Raw genomic sequence first — 26,251 nt, 5'->3', positions numbered from 1 at the left:
GAAACGAAGACCCAACACAGCTAAAAATAAATAAATTAATTAATTAATTTTAAAAAAGATACATGAGACTTAAGGAGAAGAGAATCTCACCAGTTACTTCAGTTACCAGAGCAATGGGAACTGGATTTTTCAGGGGGAAAAAAAGTAGCTACCTCCCTCTTAGAGATGCTGCCCCTGTAGGCGAATCAGGCTTTACAGGCAGATGCCCTTCACTTCTCTCCCTGGCTCTTTTGCTTTCACTAAGTGTGTAAGTACCTTGAGGTGAGAAGCTTAATATTCTATTTTCCCAACATTGGCTCTGTCCACTGAACATAGGTAGTCAATGAATGACTAGGGAAAGGCAAGATGTTCCTTCCTTTTGGGGCAGAGATTTTTGTGCTTCACCACTTCTCCCTCCTCTTAGGCTTTTCTCAAACTCCATCACCCACTTCAAGTCTGGTAACCTGGGTTGGCAAAATTCTCTGGGTTGGCCTAATCCTGATGAGCCCCACTTCCTCTCTTGCTCCCTCCTGACTAGTCTAGATTAATAATGGAGATATTTGCAGAAATTAGAAGGCTTACTCCTGGGACTTCCCTGGTGGTCCAGTGGGTAAGACTCCATGCTCCCAATGCAGGGGGCCTGAGTTCAATCCCTGGTCGGGGAATGAGATCCTGCATGCATGCTGCAACTAAGAGTCTGCATGCCACAACGAAGAGTCCACATGCTTCAACTAAGAAGTCCACATGCTGCAACTAAGAAGTCCGCATGCCACAACGAAGATCCCATGTGCTGCAATAAGACCTGGTGCAGTCAAAAATAAATAAATAAATAATAAATAAATAAATTTGAAAAAGAAGGCTTACTCCTCTTTACACAATACCATTTAAGTTATTATGCATGCAAACCAACTAGTTATAATTTTTAAATTTAGTGTACACCAACATGGATGGTTTTTGGAGCAGCAACTATGTAAATGTACAGCAAAAACCCCTTATTCCCATACCACCCAACCAAGTCAGGGAAAGCAAGGATGTGAGAGGGCTTACAAAATCACATATAGAGGCAATAAGAGGAAAAGGTAGAGAAATATGTGGCAATCACTTGCTCATCCTCATTGATTTTTTCTTGAGAGTCAATCCACAATGTCAGAAAATTTTCCTAGCATCAACTTAATAGCAAGTTATAATAATAGATTGCTTAACCCATGTTCTGCAGATCACTAACTACTCGGATTTTTTTGTTTTTGTTTTTTTTTTGTTTTTGTGGTACGTGGCCCTCTCACTGTTGTGGCCTCTCCCGTTGTGGAGCACAGGCTCCGGACGCGCAGGCTCAGCGGCCATGGCTCACGGGCCCAGCCGCTCCGCGGCATGTGGGATCTTCCCGGACCGGGGCACGAACCCGTGTCCCCTGCATCGGCAGGCAGACTCTCAACCACTGCGCCACCAGGGAAGCCCTACTCGGATTTTTAATATCTCCTCTTTATATAATATTTGAATCCATATGGATTTCATTTAGTTTCTTCACTAGTTCAACAAATATAATAGCATTTAGCCAGTCTCTTATTCATTCATCTGTTCATCTCAGGAAATGATAATTGCATCTTTCCAGGCCTATGCTCCATCCTCTGTTGAAGCCAAAATGCTTGGAATATGCTTCAATCCTCTTCTTTTGTGTTCTACATCTAATCCAATTCATCCATTTCATAAGTACATTTTTAGTGCCTATTATGTTCTCGGCCCTGGGATATCTATCAGGAAGTACTGTTGATTCCATCTTCAAAATATATATGTAACTCAACCACTCTCACCACCTCCACCTCTACTTCCTGCTCTGGGTTACTGCAACGACCTCCTAACTGGTCTCCCTGCTTCTGCTCTTGCTGTATTCACCCCTGCCAAGTCTCTTCTATACAGGAACCAGGACAGTCCTTTAAAAACTTAAGTCAGATCATGTCCTATCTCTGTTCAAATCCTCATTTTCCTGTGTTACTCAGGAAAAAAACCCAATCTTTACAATAGCCTTCAGGGTTTATATGATCAGCTACTCCCCACACCTGCACCACCCCCTTCCCCCAAAAGGAACATCTCATTGCACAATCCTGGAATTGTACAGTGCATAGCCTATGTAGCTCAATGTGGTGGTCCCGTCCCCTACCTCTATGACCTTACGTCTTCCTACATTGCCCTCGCTCACTCTGTTCAGCCACAGTGGCCTCTGTACTCTTTCTCAAATATTATGAGCATGCTCTTGTATAAGGGCTTTTGCACTTGCTCTTCCCTCTGCGTGGAGTGCTCTTGCTCCAGATTTCTGCTCCCTGGTCTCCTTAGCTTTTTGCTTAAATGCCCTTTATCAGTAAGTCTTTTCTTGATTAACTTCCTCCACCTACAGTATCCCCTATACCCATTTTCTTTGCTTTATTTTCTCTGTAATCTCTGTCATACTATTATTTGTTTATTGTGTATATCTCTTCACTAGAAAGTAAGCTCTATGAGAGTAGTGAGCTTTGTCCCAAGCATGTACAGTAATACTTGGCACACAGTAGACTATGATTGTTAAGTGAATGGATACACGCATCCCTTCATTGCTTCAGCAGACACCTACTAACTGCAGGTACAGAGAATAAAAAGACTTACAAGATGGCATGTCTGTGTAGGGGATTAAGAGGTACAAACTACTATGTATAAAATAAATAAGGATACATTATACAGCAAACGGAATATAGCCAATACTTTATAATAAACTATAAACGTAGTATAATCTATAAAAAATTTGAATCACTGTGCTGTGCACTTGAAACTAATATAATATTGTAAATCAACTATACCTTGGGGCTTCCCTGGTGGCGCAGTGGTTGAGAGTCTGCCTGCCGATGCAGGGGACACGGGTTGGTGCCCTGGTCCGGGAAGATCCCACATGCCGCGGAGCGGCTGGGCCCGTGAGCCATGGCCGCTGGGCCTGGGCGTCTGGAGCCTGTGCTCCGCAACGGGAGAGGCCACAACAGTGAGAGGCCCGCATACCGCAAAAAAAAAAAAAAAAAAAAAAAAAAAGTGGGAGATGATCAGGTCAAGAGGAATGGATTTGGAAGGGTGAAAAGAACCTCTTCAGCTGAAGAGAGGAGAGGGACACAGTATGTCTTCCTGAATAAGAAGAAATGATTAACTGGAGAAAACAGAAAATGGAGATGTTTGCAATGAATAGGTTCAAATTTATTAAAATCATGATTGAGAACATAATGGTTGTGTTTTATTTCCTACTTTCTGTTGGGTTTAGCAGAGAAAGTCAAGTATGTATTCCCTTCTTCATCCCTTAGTATAGTTCCTGGACATATTCAGTGATCAATAAATATTTGTTGTTTGAATAAATCAATATACAATCTTTTCTTTCAAGGCCAGAGCTGTACAGAAGCTTTCTAGAAACATCATTATAGTAAGAATTGATAATCCCCAAATGCTCCTAGATCATCTTTTTTGTATCAGAACAACAAAGAGGGTAATAGAAGTAAAAAGACGAGTCTAATCTAAAGTAGTTATATAACAGAAGAGCCAGCAGATAAGTCATGTAACTAGACTCAATAAGCAATAATAAAAATCTCAATAAGCAAACAAATCAATCAATCAATCCCTAACTCCTTCTGCTTTCCCTGTGTGTCTCTCCCTAATACTCATTTTTATTTGCTAATTTTAATTACTCTAATATTTTTCCTTCTTATTTTGGGGATGGAATCATGCCCTCAGGCACATAATATATTGGTTGTACTTGTGACTTAAGAAATGAAAGGCCAGGCACAATCTTAATATATCATTTCTTCATCTTTTAGGTCTTAGATAGGCAAAGTGTGGACCTTGGACCAGCAGCATTGCCACCATCTGGAAGCTTGTTAGAAATGCAGAATTTCTTAGGCTCTACTCCAGACCTGAATCATAATCTGCATTTTAACAAGATGCCCAGGTGATTTATACGCACATTCAAGTTTGAGAAGCATTGTTCTAGGTGACACAAGAAAGATAAGGATCATTTCTGAGAAGCTTATATACAAGATAACAAAGGTAACTTCTAGGAAGACAACAGAATTTAACAAAAAACTCACCATTGAATGTCAAATGAGGCATTAGTTTCATTTCTTCTTCTGTGAGCTCAACCCCCTCATTTGCTAGAAAGTTGTCTAAGTCCTGGATATCAATCACCTCTCCTTAGAAAAGGTGAGAAATAAATTGCAGAAATATTATATAACTGTCTACAAAGGATGAAAAACACTATTTGTGCTTATATATAACATTACCCATGTATACCCAGAATTAACAGGAGGATCAGAAAAAAATCCTCTGTTTCAAATTCTGGTTCAGAAAATCAGAAAGTGGCTACAAAAAAAAAAATTCACTGGTGGGTTATTGCAACCCATAGCAAATTAAGCTACATATAGGTATTTGGCTTTATTTTTTTCTCTTCCTCCTATCCCACTGGAAAATTCAGTTTTTTCTATAGACCAGTTTTTGAAATTTTATTTTTATTTATTTTTAAAAAATGTTTGCCTAGTTTGCTTCTCTGAGCACTATGCATTCCAAGAATTTCATTCATCTCAACACAGTCAGAAGTAATTTTTCCTCATTCATTGTAAAATATAACAACATTTAAGATTATTATAAAGTGGGAAAAATATAATTCCACCACCCTATCACAAAAAACATTTTTAGGTTTTCATATACCAGCTTTCCATTATGAAAGCTGTACTTTCATAATGCAGAAATCTAATATACATACAATTTTGTATTCTGCTTTTCCAGCCTAATATAATTACTTCATAAACTTGCTTCCAAGTTGCTACATAATTTTTACAGTTAACATTTCAACAGATGATATCCCATAAGCCTGACTTACCATGATTTACGTGGTATTCCCATACTGTTAGATATTTAGACTGTTTCAAATTTCCCTGAAGGTCTTTAGGAAGAGATTTTTTTCTTTTATTCAATTAAATTATTTCCAGAGGATAAATTTCTAGGATTGGGGTTAATGGGGAAAATGAATAGTTCTGTGGCTCCTGAGATCTGTAACTATGTTGAAGAATTCTTTTGGGGAAAACGTCAGAGAATATTATGGGTATTGATATATAAGTACAGATTAATTACTGTTTACCCAATTTCAGTAGCATCCACAAAACTGGAACATATATGAAAGAATTTAAACATTTATAAGGGGATATATTTTTCTCCACCAATTGCAAAATATTAAGATGCTATTTATAACATCTTTTCATCATAGCTCGCAACTCACCCTTGATATAACTGAGAGCATCCATCAAATCATTCAGACCAACTGTATTATCACCTGTAAGGAAAGGGGAATAAACCTCAGAATCAGATAAGCAAATATTACTGAGACTCACAAAATTTAGGACGCATAAAGTTCTGAAATTATGAAGACTGTAAGAATTCACTAATTTTTTTCTAATTTTTCTTAGAATTTTATGATCTTATCCTTAGAGATAACAGTATTATCTTAGAAACAAAGCTTTCAATCTGTAATGAATCATTCCTGTATCTTCCTTTTTTCTTTCCTTTTATAGACTACTAGAATAAGATTAAATTAAGAAGTGATTGGTTACAGGTAAGTGTAGGGAGACAGGAAAAATAAACCTGACCCTGAGTATTTTTATTTAGTAATTAATCAACAAATACTTAGGAGTACCTTCTATGTGCCTGGCACTTTGCTAGGCTTTGGGGATACAAAAGTAAACATGCTGGCAGTGTTCTTGCTATTAAGGAGTGTACAGTCTGGTAGAGGGAAACAGACAACGAGCATGTAAACAAATGAGCAAAAAGGTACTGTTGTTCTGAGGTATTGTTAAGATGCTATCAAAGATGAAATAGGGCAATATAATAAAGAGTAATAGTGGGTGGGATTTCTTTAGACAGGGAGCTGAGGGAAGGCCTCTCTGAAGTGGCTCTATTTGGGTTGAGGTCTGAATGATGACAAAAGCCATGTAAAGAACGGAGAGAAGAATATTCCAAGTAGAAAAATAGTATGTGTGATAGGCCTAAAATGGGAATGAATTTGACGTGACTGAGAGATGGAGAAAAGGCCAGTGTGAAAGGGGCCAAATTATGCAGGGTCTTGTAGGCCATGATGATAAAGTTTGGATATTATTCTGGTTGCAATGGAATGTCACTGGAGGTCTTGAAGAAGGGAGTAACTTGACTTGATTTCAGCTTTCAAAAGATCACTCTGGCTGGTGTATGCAGGATGGGGAAATTGGAGGAATGAGGACTAGATAGTAGACTGTTTCAGTGGCCCAGGAAAGAGATGATGGTGGCTAGGGCTATGGGTACAGCAGTGGAGATGGTGATAATGGATGGATTCGGGACCTATTTTTCAAGTAAAGCCTAGATTTGAATGTGGGATATGAGGGAAAGAAGAAATGAAACCTAGTCTCTTCTCCCCACCCTCCCCCTCAAAATTTGAAGAGAGAAGGTGTGAAATTGTCTCTGAGAGTGAATTTATTTGGAAAAGGTAGTAGGCACTTTGGCCACATTAAGGGCTGACTTGATATTCGTGGCCATTATGTGGAAGTGAGTTCTATTAGTGTAGTTTTGTGATTTTCTTCAGCAATGTTAAAGCTGTTCAGGGGCAAGCCTAGAGTAAGGTGATGGCTGGGTTTTTGCCAAGCAAGTCTGGTAGGAATTTTGAGAGTTTGTAAGGTTATATGATGTTGAAGTATTGAATCTAATTTAAGGAAGGAAGTGAGGACATACGGGGAGGAGTTGTTGAATAATGAAACAATGGTTGAGTTAAAGACATTGAAGGTCTCCTTGTGGCTGGAGAGTTGGAGTTCTATATTCTGTTCTGCTACAGCCTATGTTTAATAGCACCGATTCATCATATTCAATCGGTGAGTGAAATAATGTCACAATAATGTGGAAGTTGTATTGGTTCATAAATAATTTTTCCTAAGTAAGAGAATTAGAATTATAAACCTCAGCAGGAAAAGAAAAAATCCTGGGTTGGCTATAGCAGGGGCCCTCTCAGCTCTATTTTAATAAAATTAAACAATAAGTGTGTACAATTCATGAGGGGGAATCAGGTTCACTCGCTCAGAATTCTACTTCCATCTACATTATTTCAGCTGCATGTCAGCATTTCAACTCCTTTTTCGGTTGTGTGTATGTGTGCATTTTTAAATGGCTTCCAGCCATTCTGAGCTGGTTATTTGGGCTTTTCCAACTTCCTCACAGTATCAATTTCTGCTTTTGTTAGTGCTCTGATTACAAAGTGGCATAGATTTTGAGTGGGCTTCCCCAGTTTTCCCCATAAGCTCAGTTACTTTGGTGGGCAATTTTACAGAATGGGAGATTTCCAGGCATTCCTACATTGTGTTATGGAAGAAAAGTCTGCATAGTAAATGAACTGGAAGGATAAAGGGCAGAGAGTGGTTATATGAAATAAAGATTTTGGGGGTGATCAAGTATTAGGCGAGGACAAGGTTTAGGTCATCACCATGTGAGTGGTAGTTAAGGGAGGGGAGGAAAAGATGACTGAAGTTAAAGAGGTGAAGGAGCAGGAGGTCAGGATGTTGGATGGGTGACCTATATCAGGAGTTCTTAATCTAGGGTCCATGGACCCTGTATCTATAGATTTATAAATACAGGGAGTCCTTGAGCTCAAATGGAATACATCTTTATTTTCACTAATCACTAACTTAACTTTAGCATTTTCTTCAATTATTCATGTAGTCCACAAACCATAGTAGTACTAGGAGAATCTGTGACGTTGTTACTAATATAAATCACTAACATTTTCATTTCATTTCAATGTATTGAGAAGTTGCTTATGCTCATCACTACTTTAAAATGACAATAATTATTAGACCTGATACTAGAACTTGTTAAATGTATTAATAAGTACTAATAATTTATATCTTTAATGTTTTGATAAATTATATTTTAATATAATTAGCTTCTCAGTAATCTTATGTATTTTATTTTATGCATTTAAAAATATTCAATATTATATTCAGACGTGGTCCAATTCATCAGACTGTCTAAGGGGTCTATGGCACAGTAAAGTCAAAAGCCTCTGATCTGTATGGAAGGTATTGAACTTGCCAAGAATAAGGACAGGAGAAGTGGAGGAGGAACCCAGTGAGCCCAGTGCTATTTCTTGTAAAATATTCTAAGTTGTATTTTACCTCATTTATTTATATAAAGGTCATAATTAGTAATAAGTATTTATTCTACTAGGACTTCTATTTTTATAACAGGCAAAATTGATTCCTAGATCATAGAATTTCCTTTTCTTTTTCCTTTGTTCTTCAACATTTTCTCCATCTTCCCCATCATCTTCACCACTACCACTGTCATCATGACTAACATTTACTGAGTATTCTAAACACTGCATTAAGACCTTTATGTGTATTATCTATATTAACTTCAGGGCAAGAAGTGACCATAGAGAATCATTTAATTCAACTCCCTGTTTTTCATGTGAAGACACTTAGATTCAGTAGGGTTAAATTGTTGGCAAGTTAGTGATGGAATAGGGACCAGGCCTTAGCATAAAGAAATACTATATACTACAGATGAAGCATGTAGGCTAGATTCACCAGGGAATAGGGAAGATTTCTTTTCCCCCAAAATACTGCCAAATGATTTTTCCAAGAGCAATGGCAACTCTCACCCAAAATGTATCAGTAAGTTCCTTTCCCCTTACTCTCACCAGAACTAAGTGTTGTCAGTCCTGTTAATTTTTGCCTGTCTGAGAACTGAAAATATTTTTCTACTGTCAGTATGTTTTAATCAATGTATGAGGGCTTTTTCTACCTTAGGGATCTTGCAACCATTCTCTCCTAGTGCATCATCTGACTTTTGACTTTCTTAAATGTTCCCTTATTAACATGTTCCCTTATGAAATGTTCCCTTATGAATGAAATTTTTTAAAAAAATTCATTTTTATTTTAGCTCCTTAAGTGTATGGTATTCCCAGGCATGGCTGAGTCCTGAAAGCGACATTCCCAACATATCTTTTTTTAAAAAATTACTTTAAAAATAATTAATTAATTAATTTGGCTGCATTAAGGGGGAAAGCTGCAGGGGGTGGTGGTGGTGGTGTGATGAATTGGGCGATTGGGGTTGACATGTATACACGATGTGTATAAAATTGATGACTAATAAGAACCTGCTGTATAAAAAAAAAAGAAAAAAAATTTTCCAATGTAAAAAAAATAGAGTTAACCTTATTTTAGTGTACGGTATGACTTATAAATCTGACTTAAGGTTTTGCAAATAGTCACTCATTTCAACCCTATTTTTGACTAGTTCATTCTTTTCCCACTTGTATAAATTGCTACTTTTATCACAAAATAAATCTTCATATATTCATGAAAAAAAAATTGGCTGCATCAGGAGCCAGTTGGCATGGGGGATCTTCATTGCCACATGCGGGATCTTCGTTGTGGCATGCAGGATCTTTAGTTGTGGCATGCAAACTCTTAGTTGCGGCATGTGAACTCTTAGTTGCAGCATGTGGGATCTAGTTCCCTCACCAGGGATCAAACCCAGGCCCGCTGCATTGGGAGCACAGAGTCTTAACTGCTGGACCACCAGGGAAGTCCACCAACATATCTTTTTTTTTTTTTCCAACATATCTTTTTAAAAGTGTTTTTGGAGATAATATTTCTTCATAAGTCAGGATTAAGTCTTTCTATTTACATTTACTTCATTATGCTACTAAAAAGGCTGCTTTCAGCAGTTCCAATAGAAGGGCTTAATGTTTCTCTGAAGAGCATAATGATGTCTGTGACACTCACCATCAGCTGACAGTTGGGTCATTAGTTCCTCAAATTCCTCATCCTTGAGTCTAATTCCCATGTTTTCCATAAAGGAGTCCAGTTTTTTGATTTTGACCCTTGGTCCTTAGGAAAGAAGGGCATGGAATAAGAACAAGAGTACTGGAAAAAAAAAAAAAGAAGAACAAGAGTACTGATGCTTAAGAGTGAAAGATGCTAATCATGATCATGCATCAAAAACCCCAACTGGAGGGTTAAAGCACAAGGGCACAGAGAAACTATAACATATATATATATGTCCCTAGACTTAATCTGTCTATTGAAAGTAGGAAAAAATGGAGAAATATAACCATTGAGACAAAGGTAAACAGTATTTATCTTTATGGGGGGGATTAGATCAGTGGGAAGTAGGGGACTTTCACTTTTTAAAAAAATTGAGATATAATTGACATATAACATTAATTTCAGGTGTACAATGTAATTATTCATTATTTGTATATATTGCAAAATGATCACCACACGTAGTTAACCTCCATCACCACACATAGTTACACTTTTTTTTTCTTGTGGTGAGAACTTTTAAGATCTACCTTCTTACCAGCTTTTAAATATAAAATAAGGTATTATTCACCATATTCACCATGCTGTACATCACATCCTCATGACTTGACTTTTACTTCTTTATATCAGTTTTTGTAAGTGGTAGAATCAGATAAGTTTCTTATAGTATTTTGTGTTTTAAAATATTTTTTTCTAATTAAAATTAAAAATATAATTGTCTACATAGAATTAGTATAGAAAGTGAAAATAGGATAGCTTCCTTAATGTCTATCCAGGAGACTCTGTTTCAGTTTTCCATGAGAGGTCATTAGACAGGAATAGGTAACTCTAATGATTCATGATTAAAATAACCACCAATTTATACAGTTCTAGCCAGAAAACAGTGTTAGAAACTTCCTATGGTCATATACTTTAACTTATATTCTAATTGATTTTTTAAAATTAATTAATTAATTTTTGGCTGCGTTGGGTCTTCGTTGCTGCATGCAGGCTACTCTTTGTTGCAGTGTGCGGGCTTCTCATGCAGTGGCTTCTGCTGTTGCGGAGCATGGGCTCCAGGCCCACGGGGTTCAGCAGCTGTGGCACATGGGCTTCAGTAGTTGTGCCTCGTGGGCTCTAGAGCACAGGCTCAGTAGTTGTGGTGCACGGCTTAGTTGCTCCGTGGCACGTGGGATCTTCCCGGACCAGGGATTGAACTTGTGTCCCCTGCATCAGCAGGTGATTCTTAATCACTGCGCCACCAGGGAAGTCCTTAACTTATATTCTAAAGGCCAATGTACCCAAAGAAGGATGATAGGTTAGGAGTCATAACAATGGATCAATAAACTGGCAGGAAGCAAACTTGGAATATTTAAAAGAAAATGCTAAGGATTTTATCTTTTACTTGCTCTTTCACCATGCTTTTCACTCACCTTTGAGGGCTTTCACACCTTTTAGCAATGTATTCTTATGTATTTTTCCATCAGCTGTAATGTAAGATACAATAAAGAATAAAGGTTAAATGATGGCAAGGTTAACAAAGACAGCACAAAGACAACATAACATCCATAATTTCAGTGGAAAAAAAAACCCTTCAGATTTGTTAGAAGTTATTCTATTTTACCCTCAAGTAAGAATGAAACCAAAGCTGAAGAAAGCTTTCACTGATATGGATCCACCTATTGGTTGAATTTAAAATAGTTTTATTTCCTTGTTTCTTCCTTTTTCCTTACTTCTGTTACTCCCTTGGTTTCCCTTTTTGCCTTGGCCATGATTTAGGTTAGGCAGTGTTCCCACAGGATAATTTAGCCTTTATGGTGGGAGATCAGTGAAAGATGTCAGTTTTCAGTACAAAAATGTAAGCAACAAGAACAGAGTTTCTTCTTGTGTGAGAACTGTGTTTTCCAAATAGGATTTATTGGATATACACATATATAATTTCATCAGTTTTCACACACAAGCCCATGACTCCAAGCTTCAAAGAATGTGCTAAATCCTCACCGTGAATTGGCCGTTTTCAGCAGCTCCTCATGCCCCTCAGCAGTGAGCACGAGCCCCACTGTCCTCAGCGCATTGTCCAGATTACTGACATTAACTTTCTCTCCTTTGGAAAAATGGGAATTGTTAACATGTAATAATTTTAGGAATGGAATAATTATTTCAAATTATGAAAAAGATTACCTATGTGGCATCATCTTTAATTAGAAGAGCAAACTGACAATGAAACTTGTTAAACTATGTAGACTAAAAGGATATGTGGGTGGGTAGATTGAGTCAGAAATAGAATTCATACTTTTAATTCAAGCAAAAGAAGAGCTTATATAATTCCAGATACAAGTCAAATGCCATTAACTTTCCTGAACTATTGGGTCTTCTGACACAGTAATAGTATTTCCTAGCTACCCCACAAAAACTTCACCTTGCGATTGGACAGTGTTGACCTATATTTTGGTTGTTTAAACAATGGTGAAGTGGAAAACATCATTGGTAAAAACTCCACAGAATATAGGTCCATTCAGGAAAAATCCCAAATCAAACAGTAAGATTATAAAACAAACATTTAACCATTATATTTGGAGGGAGTCAACTTAGCATGTTAGTAATAGCCCAAACAGAAAACTACCATTTAAAAACATCTTTTAAAAAAAGCATTAAGGCCTTAGGTAATAATGAATTCCCTTTCACCACAGCTTCTTACTCACCTGTGAAAGCTTTTGCATCATCCATCGCCACATCCAAATCAACCATTTTATTCTCTGTAAGAAAAGACAATTCAGGCACAGAAAAAATTATTAGACTTAGAGAAAAATGATATGAAACATTTAAGTTGTAAAGAGAAAAATGATATGAAACATTTAAGTTGTAATATAAAGTGTTGGAATTCAGCTATTTTTCATGATTTTCTTTAGTAACTCTTTTAACTCAAAATAAGCAAGAAACAGGAAAGAAGATCAAAATGTTATTTAAAGGGGGCTTCCCTGGTGGCACAGTGATTGAGAATCTGCCTGCTAATGCAGGGGACATGGGTTCGAGCCCTGGTCTGGGAGGATCCCACATGCCGCGGAGCAACTAAGCCCGTGAGCCACAACTACTGAGCCTGCGCGTCTGGAGCCTGTGCTCAGCAACAAGAGAGGCCGCGATAGTGAGAGGCCCGCACACTGTGATGAAGAGTGGCCCCCACTTGCCACAACTAGAGAAAGCCCTCGCACAGAAATGAAGACCCAACACAGCCCCAAATAAATAAGTAAATAAATTAATTAATTAAAAAAATGTTATTTAAAGTGAGCATCCACTTAATTAATATCACTTTTTGTATAGTATCAAATGACCCTTAAAGTAAAGATGAAGCAAGTTTAAAAGCAGTGTCTTCTAATAGGCCTCTCCCTTTCTTCACACCCAATAATGGGAACATATTTCAATAGACAAGATAGAATTTGAAAGTCATTTATTTACATAAGCATCTGACCCTCAAACCTTAACAGTATGCTATCTTCCCACTCTCTAAATTTTGTTTATGTTCCCCACTGCCACTCCCCAGGACTGTAAACTATTTGAGAGCAGGGATCATGCCTTATTTTTCTTTATACTACCAGGTATAACTTTTCCACTCTATAGTTCAGTGTTTTGCATATAGTTTGTGCTAGCTAAATGAATGAATTTCAGTGGTACAGAAATAGTCACACTGTTGGATTAGAAAAAATTATTCTGTCTTTGTTCTTGAATCAAGGATTCTAAAAATACTTTATTGGTAACAATATCTTTTCCTGTAGGAAGCATTTTGAGGACCCCTAGCTAATATGTGGGGACCATGATTCCCAGCATTATTAAACCCAGGGAGAGTGAAGTTTTAAACTACAAGCTAGGCCAAAACTGTTTTCTACATTAAGGCCAGATACAGGTAAGAGTAGCACAAAAGATGGTTCACTTTGATTGGCATATACTGGCTCTGCTGAAAGATATGCTGTCTGGCTTTCTGATGGAAGCTTATTTTTCATCAGGTTTTTATTCAAAGCCACTGGATCTGCATTTGAATCCAATAAGGAAATCTTAGACTGGGGCTCATCCCTTAGTAATTTCTTCCTAATGAATTATCCTAACTTTGCCTCTTTGACATTTTTATCAAGCTTAATTGGTCTTATTGGGTCATTAATGAAACCTTATCTTATTAAAAAAAAGGTATACATGGGAGGGAGAGAAGGAGGGAAGGAAGATGTATGAAGCAAATATGGCAAAATGATAATACTTTTTAACTCTAGCCAGTGTTTGTTATATTGTCCTCTATTTTATATATGTTTGAAATATTTCATAAGTTTTTCAAAGAGATTAAAAAAGAAGTGTACTTTCAGAAGCCCTCACATAGAAACCTAAGATCCCCCCTAGGTACAGTGGTATCTGAAATACCTACCATCAGCTGGCAGATGGGTCAGTAAGTCTTCATAGTCCTCTTTCTCAAGCTGAATTTCCATGTTCTCCATTAGCGTGTCTAGGTTATTGACACTGACTTTTTTCCCTTAGGAAAGAAGAGGATATACATAAGAAATACAAGCAGGTCCAAGAAGTGGAAGATGCTATCTTTGAGTATGCATTCACCCTAAACGAAGAGGGAAACAGTGGCCATTTAAGTGAACCCAGAGAGTTAGTGTTGCAGTCAAGAAGAGAAAATGCTCTCTCAACACTGTGCTGTAGCTTTTAACTGAAGTAATCATGGATGAAAAAGAATTAGACAAGTATGATGAAGTGTGATAAAGATAATCAACCTAAATGAAATCAAAATTTTAAACTTGCTACATATTACTAACAACGACTTCTTCAAATGTAGTTATACCCAAAGAAGAACAGTAGGTTACAAGGCATAAATTCAGTATCAGTAAACCAGTAGAATATTGAAGTAGCAAGATTCTAATCAGAAATTTTAAAAAGCAAATGCAAAGCACCTACAATAAATTTTAGGTGCTGTTCTCATGATTCTTACCTTTGAGAGGCTTCACGCTATCCAGCAATCTTTTCTTGTATACCTTTCCATCTCCTGGAAGATATGGTAAAATTCAAGTCAAAAGAAAAAGGACAAGAAACTCTATCATTTTATGAGACATTTTATACAATTCACCTAGAAATTTATTGTATTTCACCTTCAAATTGTAACAAGAGGTAAGGACTGTTCTCAATGTGCTCAATCTAGCCTCTATTTGGAACACCTGGCAGTAGCTGATGCAGGCTACACACTCACACTCACACACATCTTTCTTCTCATTCTTCTCTTCTTTAACTGCACTTTGACTCCTTTGCCTTTTTCTTTTTTCCTTGCCTATGCTCTAGGCCCATGAGGTATTCCCATAAGTATATGTTTATATCTAATGGTAGATCCTATAAAGTGGTGATATTAAAGATAGATATCAACCCAAACAGTAACACAAAATAATACTGAAATGAGAAAAAAAATTGTTTTCTAAACAAAATCTTTTCATAAATGGACGTGAAATTCAACAGAGACAGAGAACAAGGGACACCTACCAGCCTAACCCAACCCCACAGGTGCTATCTGTCCCCAGAGTCCGCCATTCTGTGGTAGGAGTGTCTGCAGAGTTGACATAACCCTCAGCACCTGGCATGTGCCTGCAGTCGTCTCCATTACAGTCCATCTGCTTCTTTCTGTGTCTCTATCCTGCTCTCTCAAAGCCAATATTCTAAGAATGCTGCATTTCTCACAACTGGCCCCTTGAGAGCAATCTGGGGACAATGCTAGACATAGTGAGTGGCCACAGCCTCAGGTGTATGTGGGGAGGATTCAAATAGGCATTGAGCATTTGCTGCCCAGGGTGCTAATTCTGCCACCAGGGGCGCTAGCCCCCTTAGTGATGTGTAGGCTCTCTCTTGCCTGGGGAACAATTAGGGACAGGAACTATTGGGGCAGGAGACAGAATATCTATGTGTTGGGGTCTCTGAGATTGGGCAGGAGGTACAGGTGAAGCACAGGTTGGCCTCTAGGGTCTTTGTGGGCGAGACTACGCAGGTGCCCAGGAGGTAAAACTTCTGAGGAACTGACTGGTGGGGCCACTGACCAATCAGAATGGATATTGACAATATAAGCACATGGTCCTAGAGGTCCTCTGCTCTTAGGTGTTTACAATTTAGTTGCTGGATTGTGGGGAGATGGGAGGGCTACTGGGGGAGGGACTGAGGATGTGGGGTGCATTCAGGGGGCTACAGAAGAATTTAGCTGTGTAGCTGCTAAAATAAAAAAAAAAGGTTTATCCGTTGGCTGAATAGAAAAGAGAGAAGTTTCTCACTTCTAAATGAAAACACAAGTAACAATAACAGTTTCTTATGTCTGAACTGCATTTTTCTTAGGGGGTTTCTTAGGGCACTGGACAATTCTCACCCAGAAGCCCACAGTACCACATTTCCCTGAGCACCATGATGGTATGTTAACTACTCACTAGAGATTGGCAGAGTTTTTGACAGCATCAACTGTTCTTTTTCGGTGAGCTCGAGTCCCATGTTTCCCAGCACATTTTTAAAGTCACTGGCTTCAACCTTTTCTCCTTTGAATAGATGGGAATTGTTTCAGGTGATAATATTAAGAGATCTAATTATTCTAAATTATGAAAAACTAAATCCAGTACATTATTTTTTAACTGCAGGATGAAGTTTAAATATATGAGCTGACTTCACTTACATAGAGTTATTGTGAAATTCAGTACTTGAAAAGGTTTTTTAATTCAAATAAGAAGGTAACATTTTTATCCTGTGTATGGGTCAATATGCCATGGAGTAAGAGGGGGCAGTATAACTACCCAATGACTTATGATGGTAAGTAGAATCTACGTAATTCTACAGGCAAGTAATATCTCTGTAACTACTTCGTAACCTGAATTATAGAACTGACTGTTCATAGAGATCGTATTTCCTGATGCAAAAACTTCATGTTGAGATTGATTGTGGTCACCTATATTTTGATTCTTTAAACACTAGAGAAATGAGAGCACATTACTGGTCAAAATATTAGACAAGTTAATACTCCTTTTGGAGAGTGCCCAAACTTTCCCTAAATCTCTAATCATCTAAACTGCTGTCAATAAGACAAAATTACCAATAAATAGGTAAAAGAGCAGAGTGAACTTACTAATGATGACTGGAGGGAGTAAACTACTGCTTTAAGAAGGTAATCCTCTATAGAGCATCAAAATCTCAATTTTATAACATCTTATACAAATTCTCACTCACCTGTAAAAGTGCTGCATCCATCAACACATCCAAGTCAACCTTTTCATCTTCTGTAAGAAAATTCAGAATTTAGACTCAGGTGAAGATAATAAGATTTGAAAAATTAAATACACGAAGGGAAAAGAGAGTCTCTTCAGTCAATAAGTGGTTTGGGAAAACTGGACCACTTTCTTAAACCATATACCAAAATAAATGCAAAATGGATTAAAGACTTAAGTATAAGGCCTGAAACCATGAAACACAGGCAGTAAGCTCTTCGACATTGGTCTTAGAAATTTTTTTTTTGGATCTGTGTCCTTAGGCAAGGGAAACAAAAGCGAAAATATTAAAATGGAACTACATAAAACTGAAATGGTTTGTACAGCAAAAGAAACCATCAACAAAATGAAAAGGCAACCTACTGAATGCGAGAAGATATTTGCAAATGATATATCAGTAAGGGGTTGATATCCAAAATATATAAAGAGGGACTTCCCTGGTGGTCCAGTGGTTAAGACTCCACGCTCCCAATGCAGGGGGCACGGGTTCGATCCCTGGGCGGGGAACTAAGGTCCTGCAAACCACCCGGTGCAGCCAAAAATAAATAAATAAATAAATAAAAATAATCAATAAATAAAAAGTATGGGCTATTTGTTGAAAAAAAGCAGTTACATTAAAAAAACAAAACCCCCCCAAAATATATAAAGAACTCATACAACTCGATATAAAATAAACCTGATTAAAAAATGGGCAGAGGACCTGAATAGACATTTTTCCAAAGAAGACATACACACAGCCAGCAGGCACATGAAAAGATGTTCAACATCTCTAATTATCAGGGAAATGCAAATCAAAACCACACTGAGATACCACCTCACACTTGTCAGAAAAACTATTATCAAAAAGACTAGAAATCACAAGTGTCCGCCAGGATGTAGGGAAAGGGGAACACTCGTGCCTATTGGTGGGAATGTAAATTGGTGCAGCTACTATGAAAAACAGTATGGAAGGTCCTCAAAAAGTTAAAAATAGGGCTTCCCTGGTGGCACAGTGGTTGAGAGTCTGCCTGCCGATGCAGGGTACACGGGTTCGTGCCCCGGTCCGGGAAGATCCCACATGCCGCGGAGTGGCTGGGCGCGTGAGCCATGGCCGCTGAGCCTGCGCGTCCGGAGCCTGTGCTCTGCAACGGGAGAGGCCACAACAGTGAGAGGCCCGCGTACAGCAAAAAAAAAAAAAAAAAAAGTTATGAAAGGGTTTAAAAAATCAGAAATAATGTCATTTTTGGAAAAACTGCTTACCTCTTACTAAGGCAAAGGCTCCAAGGGCCTAGAACAGTGCCTGACACATCATAGGCATTCAATTAAAGTTTTTCTTTCTTTTTTTAACATCTTTAAGAATGAAAGAATGAAAGGTACTGGGGAGAGGGATGGGGGAGGGGCACTGTAGGGGTGGGGGGAAAAGGGTTTTTGTGGGATTATATGAAATCATGTGTGTGAAACTTCTGAAAATTGTAAAGCACCACAGAATTTAAAGAAACTTTAATTAAGTAAACAAAAGAAAGAAAAAAGAATGAAGGTACTACTAATTTGGAAAAACCCAGATTCATTGACTTGTGTAAATTTTCCATCTTTACTACTTCCTCAAGGGGGCAAGTGTCCCTCAAAATTTCCTGATAAAATTTTCTCAGTTCTACTACCATGAGAACAGTCTTACATATGCCAAATTTAATTAATCCAGTTGGTAACTTCACTATACATCTTCTTAAGTTCACTAATTCTGTAGTCCATGGCAGTATAGCACAGTGGTTAAGAGATAGTTTCTGGAGCCAGAATGCCTGTTCACCACTTACTAGCTTTCTGACTTTAGGTAAGCTACTTGTTTTCTCTGTGCCTTAGTTTCCTGATATGTAAATTTAGGGTTAAAATGGCACTTACCTTATAGAGTTGTTTGGAAGATTAAATAAGATTATATATGTAAAGTGCTTAGAACAGTGCCTTGCACATGTCAGGACTATGTAAGTGTTGGTCATTGCTATCTAATGCTGGATTAGCAGTAGGGACACTGGATCATATGATTTTGTGAGTTCTTAATGCTCTGAAATCTGCAAAATCCCTAGTCTAATAAATCCTCCATATTCTTTAAAAAAAACAACCCAAAACCCAAAGATTACAGTCTTAAGTATTCTCGTTAGACCTTGGCATTTCCTATGGAGAGTGACACTTGCCATCTATATTGGGTAGCATTCTTGGTGCTCCTTCTCAAGTGATAGCTATTTGGTTTCAGCTATGCTGAAGGCCTCACTCTTTCTTTTTCTTCTTTTCATATACATCCTATCTTTAGTCTTTCCAGCCCTGATACTGGCCTCATGTGCAAAGTTTTGCTAAGGGGTATATTGATATTCAAAACTCTCACCATCAACTGGTAGGTGGTCCTTCAATTCCTGGATTTCTTTCTCCTTGAGGTCAATTCCCATGTTTTTAATGAAAGTGTCCACCTTATCTAAAGATACCTTTGTCCCTTAGGAAAGAAAGGGGTAGATATGAGAAATATTTGTAATGATGTAAAGAGTGGGTCATTGTAGCTCATGCCTAGGCATCAATACTGTATAGAGAATAAAGAGCAAAGAACAAACTGTTCAAGTAAATATGGTTTGGTGTCTAAGTCAGGAATACCTAACCCTGATCTCTGGGACTTGGAAAACTTTTAAGAGACGAAAGTGAGGGGTTAGAGGTATGTGGTAAGTCATGGCAAAGACTAAAATCAACGTTTATAAGTATGTCTGCCTAGTAGGATTTGAAACTTGCTAAATTAATGGAGAACTATCCATCCAATCCATGGATTTACACTATCATAATCCTATACATTTAATAACATATGTTTCTAGGTGCTATCTCCGGAAATTGACTGAAAGGGGCCCAGTAATCTGAATGCTAAATTCCGCCCCCCCCCCCCCCAGTGACTCTGATGTACAACTTTATTTGGGAACCACTGCTTTTGGGCTTACTGTAGTTAAACAATTTTTGGTGACTGTAGAGTACCTAAAGCTTATAAAGAATAAATACTGAATAATTGGGACAGCGGGATTAATCATCTGAAATATGTGAAATAGAAAGTTTTTGAAAACAAGGACAAAGCTCCATGACCTCAGTTTTAACTGCCTTTTCATCATACTTCTCACTCACCTTTAAAAGACTGCAATTCTTTCATCAATCTGTTCATATACACCTTTCTTTTGGTTGCAAGAAAGGGAAAAATTCAAGTCTCAGACAGCAGTGCAGATATTTTAAAATAGAATAAAACATGCATAATTTTAGAAACATAAAGACTTAAATGTTTTATTCTAGACATTTATATTATTTCACTTAAAAGAATAAAACTCAGGAACAGAAACAGCTCTCAATTTGGTGAAATCATTTTGGTGGGGAAGGGGTGCATGAAAGATTCCTTAAATAGGGAGTATTAGTCACCTAAGTCCGTATACTCAAGTTTCCTTGAAGGCCACTGTGACTGTTTACCCCACTGTGATATTTTTAATGCTCACCATCAACTGGAAGATTGTTCAGTAATTCCATGCCTTTATCTTCTGTGAGCTCTATCCCCATATTTTGCAGAAAAATTTCCAGGTCACTAGTATCAACCTTCTCACCTTTAAAAAGTAAAACATGGTAATGGTTGAAAATTTGAAGAACGATGATTCTTTATTATTAAAAAAATGTCTGCATGGCATTTGTTGATTAAGCAATGAAGTAAACCTGGCAAGAATGCAAGCTATTGCTAAGATGTAATCTTGAGCTTTTTGGCTAAAACAATGATGATCAAAGTTAGGCTGTGAGTCAGTAGATGGAAACATTCATCAGAGTGAGAGAATACATCAATAAGGAAAACACTGCTATTAAAATATAATTCTGTGCACACATTAAAATCTTGGTTTTTTTAGAGTCTGCTTAATCACATATCATAGAACTACACCGGGCTTTTCTCCAGGGCTTTCTTTCTTAACCCAGCCTGGCTCTCTGTCACATCTCAAAGATTTCGTGGCCTTGTCGTCCTCTGTTCTTAGCAGCTGCCACCACCCAGTATATTTTTGGGCAGTTAGAAAGTTAGATGCAGTCTTCCAAGCTCGCCTCTTTTTTTGTGTCCCAGGAAAACGAGCACATAGAGATTTTTTATTTTTAGTGTTTTAATGTAAAGTGGTAGAGTGAAATAGACAGGAATCACCAAACTATCACAAGCATGGGTAAGGCATAAAGCTAACAAATTTGTTTGGTAACTAATTTGTTTTTTGGTTCCTGGTTATGAGGGTGGAAAGCCCCACTTACCCTTGCCCCCTGCAACTGTTTCCCCATCTGCTTGTAGGATGGCTATGTGTAAACTTTCCTTTACATGGCTCTTCTCTTTAGTTTGAAGATACACTTTAGCAACAAAACAACAAAATGGTAATTGTGTGAGGTGAAGGATGTGTCAACTAACCTTATTGTGGTAAAAATACATGTATCAAATCATCACAGTGTATACCTTAACCTTAAACAATGTTATATATCAACTACAGCTCAATAAACCTAGGGGAAGAAAAAAGAGATGCAGTTTAGGCAGACAATTTGGACATCCTAATCATTTCCAGTTCCTGCGAAAGAAAACTCTGCAGTGCTACTATTGGTAGGAGAGTATCTGGGGAGTTAGCGAGCTTCTGTACAAGGGCCTGGGAGGAAATGTTCACAAGGGTTGTTTTCCCCAAGCTGCTTCAGAACACTTTTGTGAAGCCTTGGACCACAGGAGTCCTAATATTCCCCTGTAACCAGACAAAGGAATGGCTCTTCAGACACACAGAGCATCTTACCAGTCTGCTAACTTGATCAGGCTTTTGACAGACATGGGTCTTCTGCCTCATGGTTATTATTCTAACCATATCTTTTATTTGTATCATTTCCACTCTCTAAAATGTAAGCACCTCAAAAATTTCTACCCTCTCTCTAATCTATTCTGTGTTTTACTACTCAAAATTTTCTTTCCATTGATAGCTTTCTTTTCCACCCTTCCTATGGTGCCCTCTTGGACTCTTTGATTTCTCTGTATCATCAGTCTCCTTGAAGACTCTTACCTTCTTTCTTAACTGAACTTCGCCTCCTCCTCCTAATAGACTTTTCTATTATTTTTTTTAAATTAAAAATTTTTATTTATTTATTTATTTTTAGAGAAAGCTACTCATTATTCTATATTCCATTGCCTTAGGCTTGGCATTCTCCTAGATTCCAATTGCTGCTTTCCAACAATACTCAAACCTTTTCTTTTGAGATTTATGGCTTTCTTTTTATTGTCACTTATTGACTTGGTCATTTCAGGAGTTTGTCCTATTACTCACAGTCTTCCTCTGCACTGAAACTCCTGGCAGCATTACAGGGAATTCCCGTCTTTTTTTTTTTTTTTTTTTTTTTTTTGCGGTACACGGGCCTCTCACTGTTGTGGCCTCTCCGGTTGCGGAGCACAGGCTCCGGACGCGCAGGCTCAGTGGCCATGGCTCACGGGCCTAGCCACTCCGCGGCATGTGGGATCTTCCTGGACAGGAGCATGAACCCGTGTCCCCTGCATTGGCAAGCGGACTCTCAACCACTGCGCCACTAGAGAAGCCCTATTTTAATAACTTTGTATTTTATTTTTCTTTCTTTCTTTTTTTTCTTCCTTTTCTTCTGAGCTGTGTGGCTGAGAGGGTCATGGTGCTCCGGCCGGCTGTCAGGCCTGAGCCTCTGAGGTGAGAGAGCCGAATTCAGGACATTGGACCACCAGAGACCAACTGGCCCCACGTAATATCAATCGGTGAGAGCTCTCCCGGAGATCTCTGTCTCAACACTAAGACCCAGCTCTACTCAACAACCAGCATGCTCCAGTGCAGGACACCCCATGCCAAACAACTAGCAAGACAGGAACACAAACCCACCCAATAGCAGAGAGGCTGCCTAAAATCATAATAAGGTAAAGGACACGCCAAAACACACCACCAGACGTGGTCCTGCTCACCAAACAGACAAGATCCAGATTCATCCAGCAGAACACAGGCACCAGTCCCCTCCACCAGGAAGCCTACACAACCTACTGAACCAACATTACCCACTGGGGGCAGACACCAAAAACAATGGGAACTACGACCCTGCAGCCTGCAAAAAGCAGACCCCAAACACAGTAAGTTAAGCAAAGTGAGAAGACAGAGAAATACACAGCAGATGAAGAAGCAAGGTAAAAACCCAGACCAAACAAATGAAGAGGAAATAGGCAGTCTACTTGAAAAAGAATTCAGAGAAATGGTAGTAAAGATGATCCAAAATCTTGGAAATAGAATGGAGAAAACACAAGAAAAGTTTAATAAGGACCTAGAAGAACTAAAGAGCAAACAAACATTGATGAACAACACAATAAATGATATTAAAAATTCTCTAGAAGCAATCAATAGCAGAACAACTGAGGCAGAAGAACGGATAAGTGACCTGGAAGATAAAATAGTGGAAATAACTACCACAGAGCAGAATAAAGAAAAAAGAATGAAAAGAATTGAAGACAGCCTCAGAGACCTCTGGGACAACATTAAATGCACCAACATTCAAATTATAGGGGTCCCAAAAGAAGAAGAGAAAAAGAAAGGGACTGAGAAAATATTTGAAGAGATTATAGTTGAAAATTTCCCTAATATGGGAAAGGAAATAGTGAATCAAGTCCAGGAAGCACAGAGAGTCCCATACAGGATAAATCCAAGGAGAAACAAGCCAAGACATATTAATCAAACTATCAAAAATTAAACACAAAGAAAAAATATTAAAAGCAGCAAGGGAAAAGCAACAAATAACATACAAGGGAATCCCCAAAAGGTTAACAGCTGATCTTTCAGCAGAAACTTTGCAAGCCAGGAGGGAGTGGCAGGACATATTTAAAGTCATGAAAGGGAATAACCTACAACCAAGATTACTCTACCCAGCAAGGATCTCATTCAGATTCGATGGAGAAATTAAAATCTTTACAGACAAGCAAAAGCTAAGAGAATTCAGCACCACCACACCAGCTTTACAACAAATGCTAAAGGAACTTCTCTGTGCAGCAACACAAGAGAAGGAAAAGACCTACAATAACAAACCCAAAACAATTAAGAAAATGGTAACAGGAACATACATATCGATAATTACCTTAAATGTAAATGGATTAAATGTTCCAACCAAAAGACATAGACTGGCTGAATGGATACAAAAACAAGACCCATATATATGCTGTCTACAAGAGACTGACTTCAGACCTAGGGACACATACAGACTGAAAGTGAGGGGATGGAAAAAGATATTCCATGCAAATGGAAATCAAAAGAAACCTGGAGTAGCAATTCTCATATCAGATAAAATAGACTTTAAAATAAAGACTGACGAGACAAAGAAGGACACTACATAATGATCAAAGGATCAATCCAAGAAGAAGATATAACAATTGTAAATATTTATGCACCCCACATACGAGCACCTCAACACATAAGGCAAATGCTAACAGCCATAAAAGGGGAAATCAACAATAACACAATAGCAGTAGGGGACTTTAACACCCCACTTTCACCAGTGGACAGAACAACAAAAATGAAAATAAATAAGGAAACACACGCTTTAAATGACACATTAAACAAGATGGACTTAATTGATATTTATAGGACATTCCATCTAAAAACAACAGAATACACTTTCTTCTCAAGTACTCCTGGAACATTCTCCAGGATAGATTTGTGATTTGGGTCACAAATCAAGCCTTGGTAAATTTAAGAAAATTGAAATCGTATCAAGTGTCTTTTCCGACCACAACACTATGAGTCTAGATATTAATTACAGCAAAAAAACTGCAAAAAATACAAACACATGGAGGCTAAACAATACACTACTAAATAACCAAGAGATCACTGAAGAAATCAAAGAGGAAATCAAAAAATACCTAGAAACAAATGACAATTAAAACAGGATGGCCTGAAACCTACGGGATGCAGCAAAAGCAGTTCTAAGAGGGAAGTTTACAGGAATACAATCTTACCTCAAGAAACAATAAAAATCTCAAATAAACAACCTAACCTTACACCTAAAGCAATTAGAGAAAAAGAACAAAAAAAACCCAAAGTTAGTAGAAGGAAAGAAATCATAAAGGTTGGATCAGAAATAAATGAAAAAGAAATGCAGGAAATGATAGCAAAGATCAATAAAACTAAAAGCTGGTTCTTTGAGAAGATAAAATTGATAAACCATTAGCCAGACTCATCATGAAAAAAAGGGAGAAGACTCAAATCAACAGAATTAGAAATGAAAAAGGAGAAGTAACAACTGACACTGCAGAAATACGAAGGATCATGAGAGATTACTACAAGCAACTACATGCCAATAAAATGGACAACCTGGAAGAAATGGACAAATTCTTAGAAAAGCACAACCTTCCAAGACTGAACCAGGAATAAATAGAAAATAGAAACAGACCAATCACAAGCACTGAAATTGAAACTGTGATTAAAAATCTTCTAACAAACAAAAGCCCAGGACCAGATGGCTTCACAGCCGAATTCTATCAAACATTTAGAGAAGAGCTAACACTCATCCTTCTCAAACTCTTCCAAAATATAACAGAGGGAGGAATACTCCCAAACTCATTCTATGAGGCCACCATCACTCCGATACCAAAACCAGACAAAGATGTCACAAAAAAGAAAAATACAGGTTAATATCACTGATGAACACAGATGCAAAAATCCTCAACAAAATACTAGCAAACAGAATCCAACAGCACATTAAAAGGATCATACGCCATGATCAAGTGGGGTTTATCCCAGGAATGCAAGAATTCTTCAATATATGCAAATCAATCAATGTGATACACCATATTAACAAACTGAAGGAGAAAAACCATATGATCATCTCAATAGATGCAGAAAAAGCTTTCGACAAAATTCAACACCTATTTATGATAAAAACTCTCCAGAAAGTAGGCATAGAGGGAGCTTACATCAACATAATACAGGCCATATATGACAAACCCACAGCCAACATCATTCTCAATGGTGAAAAACTGAAACCATTTCCTCTAAGATCAGGAACAAGACAAGGCTGCCCACTCTCACCAATATTATTCAACATAGTTTTGGAAGTGTTAGCCACAGCAATCAGAGAAGAAAAAGAAATAAAAGGAATTCAAATCGTAAGAGAAGAAGTAAAACTGACTCAAAATAACTCAAAATTGAGTTATTTGTAGTGAGG

The 26,251-nt window shown here is 37.8% G+C and overlaps 1 protein-coding gene and 1 long non-coding RNA gene across 2 annotated transcripts in view; both read right to left on the bottom strand.

The window, feature by feature from the left end:
• EFCAB3 (EF-hand calcium binding domain 3) overlaps nucleotides 1-2,928 on the bottom strand; it is a 35,767-nt gene extending 32,839 nt beyond the window's left edge. The window contains exon 1 of the mRNA XM_060134277.1: nucleotides 2,805-2,928. Within this exon, the coding sequence (XP_059990260.1) occupies nucleotides 2,805-2,895 (91 nt within the window). The 5' untranslated portion in view covers nucleotides 2,896-2,928. The remainder of the gene's footprint in view (nucleotides 1-2,804) is intronic.
• A 1,138-nt stretch (nucleotides 2,929-4,066) lies between these two features.
• Nucleotides 4,067-11,284, bottom strand: LOC132511244 (uncharacterized). Its single transcript, XR_009537564.1, has 4 exons — nucleotides 11,231-11,284; nucleotides 9,780-9,884; nucleotides 5,252-5,305; nucleotides 4,067-4,169 (listed from the first exon to the last, which is right to left on the bottom strand). It is a non-coding gene; the product is annotated as an uncharacterized LOC132511244 (long non-coding RNA).
• Nucleotides 11,285-26,251: the final 14,967 nt, after the last annotated feature.

This window comes from Lagenorhynchus albirostris, chromosome 20 (genome assembly GCF_949774975.1).
Source record: "Lagenorhynchus albirostris chromosome 20, mLagAlb1.1, whole genome shotgun sequence".
NCBI lineage: Eukaryota > Metazoa > Chordata > Mammalia > Artiodactyla > Delphinidae > Lagenorhynchus > Lagenorhynchus albirostris.
Note: the sequence above shows the minus strand (reverse complement) of the source record. Positions and strands in the feature narration are given on the sequence as shown.